A 10,348-nucleotide genomic window follows, 5' to 3' on the forward strand; every position below is an offset into this window, starting at 1 on the left:
GGCAGCGCGTCGTGGCAGCGCGGGCACGCGTCGTGGGCGGCGAGCCATGGGCGGAGGCAATGGGCGTGGAAGGCGTCACCGCACGGCAGCTGCGTCCACTGCATGCCCTCTTCGAATGGCCCATTGCACCTGGCGCACGCCTGCATGTGGTCGCCGTCGAACGACGTGACGGGGAGCGCGTCGACAAAGTTAGGGCACGTCGGTCGCCCAACGTCGTCGCCGCTGCGACTGGCGATCGTCGTTTCGGAGACGCGATGCGCGCGCGAGCAGCCAAAACACGCGCGGCCGACGTTCGAGGCCGTGTTGACGAGGTAGACGGTCCAGCTGCACGCGCCGCAGAGGACGTCGCCGCAGACGCGGCAATGGTGGCGGCGTCGAAAGAGGGAAAAGGGCCGGCTGCAGTGGATGCAGCGCTGCCGGGCAGCATCCGGGACCCACGCCTCCTTTGGGCACGCGAGCTGGACACGGACGTCCGAGACGAGGTAGTTGTCGTCGACAAGCGTGCGCCGGTGGCGCGCCATGCCTGCTGTCGAAGAATGGCTACTGCAACCGTGTGGTGCATGGAGTGTACTTTGTGCGTTTAACTGTAGCGACGCTAGAGGCGAGACACAGGAACCTGATGAAGGTTCAATTGGCACCTGAGAATTTCCGCCAAGCGAACGAAAGCAAAAGAATGCGCGTTCCAATCTTGGTAACAATCAAGTCGTTGGAACGCTGACAATAAGAACAACCACAACCACAACACCGAGCGTGTCGTTTATGGACTCTCTAGTACCGGAGAGTAGCGAAATGCGATGTTCGGCGCGATTGTGTATGAGAGAGAGTGAGAGAGAGTGAGAGTGAGAGAGAACTAGCGAGTGCGGTGGGGCCAGCAAACGTCAATACATCCACACACGCAGCAACTTGGGGTGTAGCCAAAATTCATGCTCTCGAGTACGAGCAGCAATCCTTGTTCGCGTTGGAACGGTGCTTTCACCAGCACGTAGTCACGCAGGCAGGGACCACGAGACTTCGTCGTTTAATTTTACGCTGGTCCCTCCACGCAGGACCTCTCACACGCTATGGTCGACTCTATGTCGCGAGGAAGCTTTGGGTAGTGGGAGGCAGATCTGTTTGTGCATAAAAGATCCACAAGATCCGCAAAAGATCTGCAAGCCACGCCATCATCTCCATCGAGGTCGATGGGTCGGCGTGTCTGGCCGCAGTCGTGAGCTCGATGGGCGTGAACTAGCCTTGTGCATGCACTTGCAACACAGGATCAAGGTTGTTTCGACGGGGATTAAATACACTCGACAAGCGGAGGACGACATGGACTCGCTCGTGTGCCAGGTTCATGGCGGCAGTGGCACGTACGGCGCTTTGAACGTAAAGAAGCTGCGTATGTAGGCCATGTCCCGCGGGAGCGCGTGGGCGCATGTGGGGCACTGGTCATGGAGCGCCAAGTGTGCGCCGATGCAGTGCTTGTGAAACACGTCATGGCACGGCAGCGACACGACGGCGTCGCCGCCGACAAAGCTCTTCTTGCACATGGTGCACGCGCTCGACTTGCCGCGGTAGCTGCCCAGTGGTCTCTCGCTGTCCATCCACTCGGTCGCGCGTAGCGAGTCGAGGAAGCTGGGGCACGTTGGGCGCTTCACGATCGGCATGGCGACCTTGCTGCTCTTGCGCGGCGCCTCGACGACAGACGAGGCGCGCGAGCAGGCGTAGCAGGCGCGGCCGACGTTGGACTTTGCGTTGACGAGGTACACGGTCCAGCTGCACTCGCCGCAGATCATGTCGCCGCAGACGCGGCAGTTGTGGCGCCACCGGAAGAGGTGGAAGCGCTGGTCGCAGCCGCTGCACGTCGGCGCCTTGCGCAGCCAGTGGGACTTGGGGCACGCGTACCGGACCTGAGCGCCCGTCGTGATGAACGTCTCGAGGCCGACGAACGTGTTGCTGCCGTCGCGCCGCCGCATGGGAGATTGCCAACTGCTGCTCTCTGCCGCGTTGCACTGCACACTACAATCCGCAAATCATGCCAATGCACCAATCACGCGCCATTGGGAGAAGGATTTGCGCCAATCATACCGCGCGAATCCAAAATACGACCCAATCCGGGCCCAGCGCTTGCGATCCAACGGCTGGCAGTGGCGAGATGCGCGGAAGATGCGTCTGATAGGGGTTTCGCACTCGGCCTAGCATGGCCAGAGGCTCAAGCATCCTTTCGATCAGAGCCACGAAGGAGGATGTACCTAGAGCACAGTATACGCTTAACGTTAGCCCACTGGTGGATCAAGCGCGTCAAGAAAATGCTATTGTGTTTAAAGCACAACACTATGGATGTAGTGAAAGGATGGCGCGAAGGCAACATCGTAGAGGGAATAGCAGGGATATCAGTGACACGAGACATATGTAGTAGAGCTTCTACTACACACGAAAGACCCACCGTTGAAGACGCTCCCAATGGCTCTTGTGGTCGCGTTGCAGCGCTACAATGACAGCGGCCACTCTTCGCAGCCACGGACTGGTCGCCAACGTTTCGAATCGTTAAATCTGCTATCACTCGGACGACGCGCCTTCTCAACGTGCTCGTAGCAGCATCAGCGCATGCAGATCTTCCGAGATGCGTTGCCTTTTTTGCCACTTTAAAAAATACATTGGGATGCGAACACGCTGCCCTCGACCCGGTGCACCACGCGACCTCACTTGAGGGGTCGCGTACTTCGATGGAGCTGCTCAGAAAGACCCGGATTGCGGTGGCAGTGGCTCGCTCGTTCTTTTGCCCGAGCCGCCCCAGAGCGTGGTGTACCAGGCCAACTACCTCGGTACCGCGACAACGACCAACGAGGCCGAGTACGACGGTCTGATCTCGGCGCTCCAGTTAGCTCAGCGACTGGCAGTGACGCATCTCACGGGCTGCGGCGGCAGCATGCTGCTGATGCAGCAGATGAAGGGCATCTTCCGGGTCCAAGAGGTTCGCTTGCAGAAGCTGCATGTCCAGGCGCGGGAGATCGCGGCGTGTTTTACGTGCACATGGGAACGCCACCCTTGCGAGTTTAACCAAGCCACGAATCATTTGTCCAAGCTCGCACCCGACGACTGTACCTCGTATGCGCATCCCGACGACGGATGGCACGCTGTATTGCCGGCCGATGAACTCCAGCACGTTCAAGAGCTTTTGGCCGCCGACGTTCAGCACACATAGTACGTTAGTCGTAGTCGGTGGAGTCTTTAGTCGGTATAAAGATTTCAATCCATATCATATCATTTCAAAAACACATTGGAATGACAACATGTAATATTACCCACGATTTCAATCCACTCGCTATACAATATGTCATTAAAATCACGAGGAAGCGCCTAGGCTGCTGAAGTCGTACATCGCTGCATGGAGCGTGCTTCTACTAAAGACGTCATTTGCAAAGTGGCCAAGACGCACACGGCAGTGGCTGCCAAGGATGCCGCTGCCTTGCTAGTCCTCGGAAACAACTACAGGAAGACTGAAAACGGCGCCCGTGCAACCCTGTTTCATTTAGCGTCGTTGGCCGTTCCATGGTGGGTGGTCGCATTGCCGCCATATCGGAGCCTTAGAGCAGATTGCCGAGCGGTGCCTTGTAGTTGCTCGTCGATTGCTGACACTGCGAAATGCCACCTACGAGTCTAGACTGCTTGCACAGTGGTGTACTGGCAGCTCATCGACCACGAACACAGATCCAGGGACATTGGAAAACCGCTCGATCGTGGCGGGCGCGTCCCACGATGGACATCTCTTCGGTTTGTATTCGCGTCAACACCAGTGTGCGGCCGTCGCTAGCAACCAAGAGACCTTGCTCATAGCAGCTCTCGAAAAATGGGCTCATAACAACATCGTTGAGAGCATTGAGGAGCCCGACGATGTCCGAGGGGTACATTAATGGGGCAGCTGCGCGCTCGATGACGCGACTTTTTTAGGAATGACATCATCGATCGCGCAATACTACTACCGCACGGTGCGTTGCGCACGCTACAGAGCGTTGCGGCAGGAAAGGGCGCCGTCTCTGCACCCAAAGATGCTTCTTCCGAGCCAGCGTCATCTCGTTGACTGTACTACTACGAACAGTCGGTATTCCAGAGCTAGGGCATTACAACGTCGGCAGGCGATTGAAGCGCGCATGACCAGAGTGGACGTGCACAGCAGTACGCACCACGACGACGATGCGGAACCAGTCACACCGACGGCTGCTGCTATTACTGACGCCACGCAAAAGGAACCCAGTTTACTGCTCTCGTTTGCTTCTTCGCGTCGTTCTCGGCGAGTACAGTGCAAGCAGGAGATTGCTCGTCGCCGCTTGGATCGGTGCGATGTCGTCTTGCGAGCATGGGCAGAGATGTGCAGGAGCATCTTGTACTAGCAGTGGAATGCTGTGTTGGAGGCAATGTGTGGTGGCGATGCGGCGAAGTACCGTAGCCGTTGGTTTGATGGATGAGGATTCGTCACGCTGTTACGCGCCGATCGCCCCGATGCGTTGGCACACCCAGAGCAACTGCAGCACCCACAATCTGAACGATCGCAGCGTTCCGTTGCGTTCTCTCGTCGAGGTGTGTTCGACCTACGAAAAGCACTGGACTTCTCGCCCTTGAACTTTGCGCTTTGTGTGATGAGAGAGTAGCGATACTAGCATCCGACTGTTTAGCTCGACCGCTTGTTTTTCCGCTCGCGTCAATTGGCCATGGGTTCGAGCTGCGGTGGTACCGTAGTGATTTTTCACCATTTCCCACGAGAAGTGTGCAACACTTTTGCGATCGCGTGGTGCTTCCAGCAAGGACGTCGTCGTCGTAGAGTCGTCGTCGTCGGTGGCCGCCGCTCAGGCGACGTCGTTGGTAGCTAGCTGCTGATAGCGGTTGCGAGTCGGTCATCGACGGCAAGGGCACGAGGGGGCGTACCGACGACAAGGACGATCGATGCGAATTGTCCACGTCCAGATGTGTGGTTTTCCACATTGCATTTCACACCACATGTGACACGAACAGCCGTCTGGTCCGTTGCACATCCTACAGCTGTGCGTCTGATCGATGACTGAGGCATCCGGATAGATGTCACATTCGGTTTGGCGATGCCGGGCACAGCCGAGGACCTCCGGAGCCTCCCGCGCGGCTGGATTGTGCAGGCGCGCGACTCCAAGAGTCCCGAAGAGCACGCCAAGTACCTTCGCTACTGCCGCCTCAAGCAAAAGGGCTACCGCGAGCGCGCGGTCTCGGAGATCAAGCAGCTCGCCGCGACTGCCGCCGAGCTCGAGGCGCGGCTCGCATCGGCCAAGAGGCAGCCGCGCGTCCTTGGCTGGGTCGATGTCGCCAAAGCCCTCGAGACCGACCTCGCCGACGTGCGCATGACCAACAAGCAGCTCAAGCGGCTTCGCGGCCTGCGGGCGCAGCTCATTTGCACGATGCAGGACTGGATTGGCACGGTCCTCGCGGTGCGAAAACCAGAGTTGCTACATGACTGGAACGATCAGATCTGGTATGTAGAAACCCGTGGGTGCCAACGCCGTCTCGTGGCAGCTCACGACGCTGTGGGCCGACCCGACCTCACGCAAGCTCGGCATTGACTGGATCACGCGGGCTCGCATGCACAACACCGACAGCATGATGCTTCAATATGGATTTCCGTCCTCCAACGTCCCGATCCTCGACTTTGATATGAAGGAGCTCGAGAACGAGACGTTCGAGTACGTCTGGCGGGACCAGCTCGTCCTTCACCACCCGCACGACCTGGTCCTGGACGTGATGCGGTACCGACTGGACCAGACAATGAAGGGCACGCAGTGGCGAAGTCCCGACTCGATCGCGCTGGAAAAAGACGTACGTCGCAACGCACATGTGATAGCCTCCTCGACGTACCAGATTTCGTTGTCTAGATCGTGCAGGAAATCGGCCACACGCGGTACCAGCGAACGCTACGCGGGTCGCTCGAGCGGCCAGTCGAGTACATGAACTTTATCTGGCGCGAGTTTCACTTGCCAGAACGCACCATCATTGTGGGCCAAAACATTACCGACGACGCCACGCTTCACGCAAGTCCGCAGTCGCGCTACATGATGTTCTGGTACGTCTCGATCTGGTTATATCTCGATTCTACAAATGTGGGGTAGGTATGTGCTGGACCGTGTCAACGCGTTCCAGACCAAGCTCCGCGTGCTCGCCGTCTCGTCGCACTACTTTAACGCGCGTGGGTATGTCTCCCGCGACGACGAATTCGCGTTGATTGGGTACAAGCCGACCGGCGCCGACGAAAACATTGAGCTCGCGCGCTTTAAGTACCACGTCTCGCGCATGTACACGCGCACGACCGGCATGTTTGAGCGCGACCTCGATAGTTACATTGCGACCACGCTCGCATGACAATATTGTCTTTTACTATGTGTTTGGTATTTTTTACGATTTTTGGTGTTTGTAGCATTTAGAGCATCTCCACCCGTCCGCGCTATCTCTATCTGGCTCTGGCTTTTTTTACAGTGTGATTTCTCCCTGTATCGCCGGATACAGCGCGCTAAAAACAAAATGCCCCACCGGTCGCCCTGTAAAAAGATGCAGGGAGTCGCGAAATGTATGACGTCGATAACTACGAACTTCGTCTAGAAATTCGATTTTGTATTTATTTTTTGAATAGTATACAAACAGCAAGTAATTTAGAGTTTTACAGGGTAAAAAGCCAGAGTGGCCGCGAGCCCCGCATCGCGCTCCAATTTGCAGGGACCTCGGCCAATTTTTGCTCCTCCCTGTAAAAAATTATACAGATACGGGGCGATTTACAGGGACCGGTGGGGCGTTTCCCCGGTAAATTTTGAAATTTTAAAGAGCCAGATAGAGATAGCGCGGACGGGTGGAGAAGCTCTTATTTGATGGTTTTTACAGTTGCCGTTGGATCGAGGGGTAGGTACGCACGCCAAGCACCGCGATGCGACGGAAGAGGACGGCACGTATGCGCACCGATCTCGCCCGTCACGCTGCACGGAGAGGTTGAAAGTACGACGACCTTTCCGGATCTGTTGGCGATGGCCTGCGCGCGCTGCCCACAAGCGCGGTGGAGCGGCAGCGCTGCACTGGAAAAGCTGTTCCGCGCTGCGTGCATACGACGACGACGCGGCATGCGTCGCCGAAACACAGACAAACATTTGATTTGGGCCTCTATCATGAGAGAGAAATCTGGCTGCTGTCTACTCTAGTGAGCAGTCTCCACGGCACCATCCTACAATGACGATGCGGCGTCACCGTGGCTTGGGTCCACCAAGAGGCAACCAATGAGAGGCAACAACCGATTTCGTCGCTTGGTACGTGCTCCCGTCAGTGCCACCCAAGGTTCAAGGCGGTCTTCCTCGCACACCTACTACTACGGGCGACGAGCTGGCGCCGTGTTGGCCTTCAAGTCAACTCGGGCACGTGCTTTACGACACCATTTCCGTGTCACAGTATTGCCGACAATGCCGCAACAACGTAAATGGTGTATGCATCCACACCATTTCCGTGTGTCGGTTAGAAAAACCCGCATATGAGCATGCGTAATCGGGCCAGATTCATTGCAAAAGCAAGGATGAAGGTACTGGCCGAGGGCGACCTCCGGAAGCGCTGCGCGACGCTACCCATGATGCGCCGGCGCTACTGCATGCTCCTTCTGGACGACAGCAATACGTCCAAGCTCAAGGTGCTCCTGCGCTCGTACAAGACCAAGGCCGAGCGCGATGGCAGCGCCGACAGCTTTGTGTCGTCGCACGTGGTCAAGTGCATAGGCGAGTGGACAGGCAAAGGCAATCTGCATACGTATCCGCACGCGTTTGTCATCGAGACGGTGCAGAGCAAGCTCTTCCACTGCTCGGCGGGATCCAGCGAGGCCAAGCGGAGCTGGATGCATGCGATCCCGTTCGCCGAGGATGGACTGTACGCGCTGGTCGGGCCCGGCGTCACGCCTGTCTTGTCGTCCTCGTCCCAAGATGACGCGCCCACGCCCAACGACGCGCCAATGCCAGCGTCGTTCCGCGAGTCGACAGCCATAACGGCCACGCCAGTGCACGCGACGACGCTCCCGCCACCCCGTACGTGGTTAGCCCGTCGTAGCTAGGAGAAAGCGTCGCGTACCTGTAGCCTCGCGCACGTCGTCGCGTCGTCAAGAGCTTGAGACGCCGAAGAAGCCACCCAGCGTACAAGACGCCTTGTTTGAACGCAAGGCCAAGCAGACGACGAAGCGGGACCTCGTGGCCGACCTTGAAATCGAGAGCGACGAGGAGGGAGCTGCGCCGGTACCCACAGCACATGGATGATCCCTGTCTGTGTGATTTTGACAGAGTGCGGTGGCTAGGAGAGCTTGCTGCTCGAGCCGTCGTTGCTCGGACCCAAGGTCGACCCATACGAAGTCGACGTGCCTATTGGCTACGTGGCACCCATGAAGCTCCAGTTTGAGGTCGATCCGCAGGCCAAGGTGATGCATTCCGTGACGCCGTCGAATGACAGCGACGAGGACGACGAGCTCGTCCCGATGGACCCGAAGCTGTACGCGCGCATTTCGCAAATGCGCATGGACGAGGCCAAGGAGGCAACGCGCAAGCCAAGAGACGAGGTGCAGCCCCGGGTGGCACGCAAGGTCAAGGCCAAGAAGCACAAGAAGAAGCCGACAGACGCGAGCAGTACAAGCCACGCTTCTCCGCCTCACCACCACAGTAGTCGTACCAGTGGCTCGACGACGAGTCATCCAATGTCGACGTCCAAGGCACACAAGGCGTCTCCGAGTCCACCAGCTCCCCGCCGTGCCCCGCCACTGGTGGGCCCTTGCATCATCGATCTGCATAGGATGTCTGATGCGCCGCTTGTAGCCCGCGGACGATGCACCACAGCCGCGTGCTGTACGACCAGCGCCCTTGCCGCCGCAGAAAAGACCAACCCTGGCGCTGCCCGACATTGAGGGGTTCTAAGCCTATCCATTGTATGTCACTAAAAGACACGAGTTTAAACGTTGATGCAAAACTCGTATTGTGAGCTCGTGACCGAGAAGGTGTCGCGCTCGGTGGTCCTTTCAAGGGCCAGCGATCCCACCGCACGCCCCCTCTCTGTAGTTCTTGAGAGATATGACTTGTCTTTTATCTCACAATGCATTGCTCTACCTGGAGGTAAACGCCACCTAATCGTTCTTGACTGCCTTTTACAGCGAGGGAAAAACCACTCCACTGACTCGTTGTACAAAAGAGCTTTTGCAGTTGGTGTGGTATTGGATGAAGCCAACGCAAGCCGACGACACCTCAAGCAGCGCCGGTCCCCTGCCAGTGTTGCGAGCAAGTACGTCGCTCGAGGCGGATGGATCCTCCGAGTCGAACGTGCTCGTTGCCTCGACGATCGCTGCTCTTCTCGCGCTGCTCTTGGTGGCTGCAATCCTCGTCTGCCGACGCTGGCGCCGCCGCCGACAAGAACTCAACCGCACGACCGCGTTTATCACGCTGCCGTACGGTTTAAACCTGCCCGTTCTCTCGCCAATGGGCCGAGCGTCGACTTTTGGAGACATACGAATGGGTCGGTAGCGCCACATCACCCATGCTCGCCATACCCGAAAGTGTCCTGGCCAGCATGCGCGACCGCCTCGCGCCGTTATAATCCATGCCTACCCGACTCTCCTGAATACTAGGAACGTGGCAGCGCGCTTGGCAATGGACCGTTCGACAAATTTACATAGTCCATAAGACTTATCTTGATATCTCTCAACGTATTGTGCGTTCTATTCGTGCTCGCTAGCATCCGCGCTGTCTTGAGCTGGCTGCTCGGTAGATAGTAACATGGAAAGTAACAATGATAAGCGTGGGTACTATGAGCGAGCTGTTGGTGTATCTGGGCAGTGACTGCCGACGCGACAGCGAAGAGGCTCATTGACCTCTTCTATCGTTCCCTCAGTAGACTTGCGACTGTGGACGAGGCCCACGACGACGCGCTTCTGCGCTAGGTCCTAATGTGCGTCTGGATTTGACAGTGAAGCAAAGCGACGGTATATCGTCGAGGGACGGCGACGTCGAGGGTTGTAGGCGCTTCGGCGGTCCAACAACTCAATGTCACAATCCATACGAAAGTCGTATGTTTCCATTTGGGACAGACTGTCGATCTGTGTGTCTCGAGCACTCGCCTTCGATGGGCGGTTGTGGGATGTGTGGTTGGGACTGCCAAGTGTATTTATGGCCTTCGTACTGCGCGCAGAGCGTGCCACGTCAACGGACGTTTAACGCGTTCAAGGCCGCGAAAACGCGTTTAAACCAGTTTCCAAACGTCGCGCGGTGATTGGTCGGCGAAAATACCGAGCGTCTGGGGCACAGTCTTGACTTTGCAGCATGTTCAGCTACCTCAGCGAGACGCTCAACATCAA

The 10,348-nt window shown here is 57.4% G+C and overlaps 4 protein-coding genes across 4 annotated transcripts; 2 read left to right on the top strand and 2 right to left on the bottom strand.

Moving 5' to 3' along the window:
- Positions 1 to 75: 75 nt before the first annotated feature.
- On the bottom strand, positions 76 to 521 carry SPRG_15128 (hypothetical protein; the record flags this gene model as incomplete). Its single annotated transcript, XM_012354501.1, has 2 exons — positions 76 to 109; positions 139 to 521. The coding sequence occupies 2 exons, from the start codon at positions 519 to 521 to the stop codon at positions 76 to 78; spliced, it is 417 nt and encodes a 138-aa protein (XP_012209891.1).
- An 810-nt stretch (positions 522 to 1,331) lies between these two features.
- On the bottom strand, positions 1,332 to 1,955 carry SPRG_15129 (hypothetical protein; the record flags this gene model as incomplete). Its single annotated transcript, XM_012354502.1, has 2 exons — positions 1,332 to 1,374; positions 1,426 to 1,955. 2 exons carry the CDS (start codon positions 1,953 to 1,955, stop codon positions 1,332 to 1,334), a joined length of 573 nt encoding a protein of 190 aa, XP_012209892.1.
- A 3,117-nt stretch (positions 1,956 to 5,072) lies between these two features.
- SPRG_15130 (hypothetical protein) lies at positions 5,073 to 6,357 on the top strand (the record flags this gene model as incomplete). The annotated part of the gene is made up of 4 exons (XM_012354503.1): positions 5,073 to 5,432; positions 5,485 to 5,817; positions 5,874 to 6,061; positions 6,108 to 6,357. 4 exons carry the CDS (start codon positions 5,073 to 5,075, stop codon positions 6,355 to 6,357), a joined length of 1,131 nt encoding a protein of 376 aa, XP_012209893.1.
- A 1,189-nt stretch (positions 6,358 to 7,546) lies between these two features.
- Positions 7,547 to 8,918, top strand: SPRG_15131 (hypothetical protein; the record flags this gene model as incomplete). The annotated part of the gene is made up of 4 exons (XM_012354504.1): positions 7,547 to 8,045; positions 8,095 to 8,249; positions 8,309 to 8,767; positions 8,820 to 8,918. The coding sequence occupies 4 exons, from the start codon at positions 7,547 to 7,549 to the stop codon at positions 8,916 to 8,918; spliced, it is 1,212 nt and encodes a 403-aa protein (XP_012209894.1).
- Positions 8,919 to 10,348: the final 1,430 nt, after the last annotated feature.

The sequence above is a fragment of the Saprolegnia parasitica genome (assembly GCF_000151545.1).
Source record: "Saprolegnia parasitica CBS 223.65 unplaced genomic scaffold supercont2.165, whole genome shotgun sequence".
Lineage (NCBI taxonomy): Eukaryota > Oomycota > Saprolegniomycetes > Saprolegniales > Saprolegniaceae > Saprolegnia > Saprolegnia parasitica.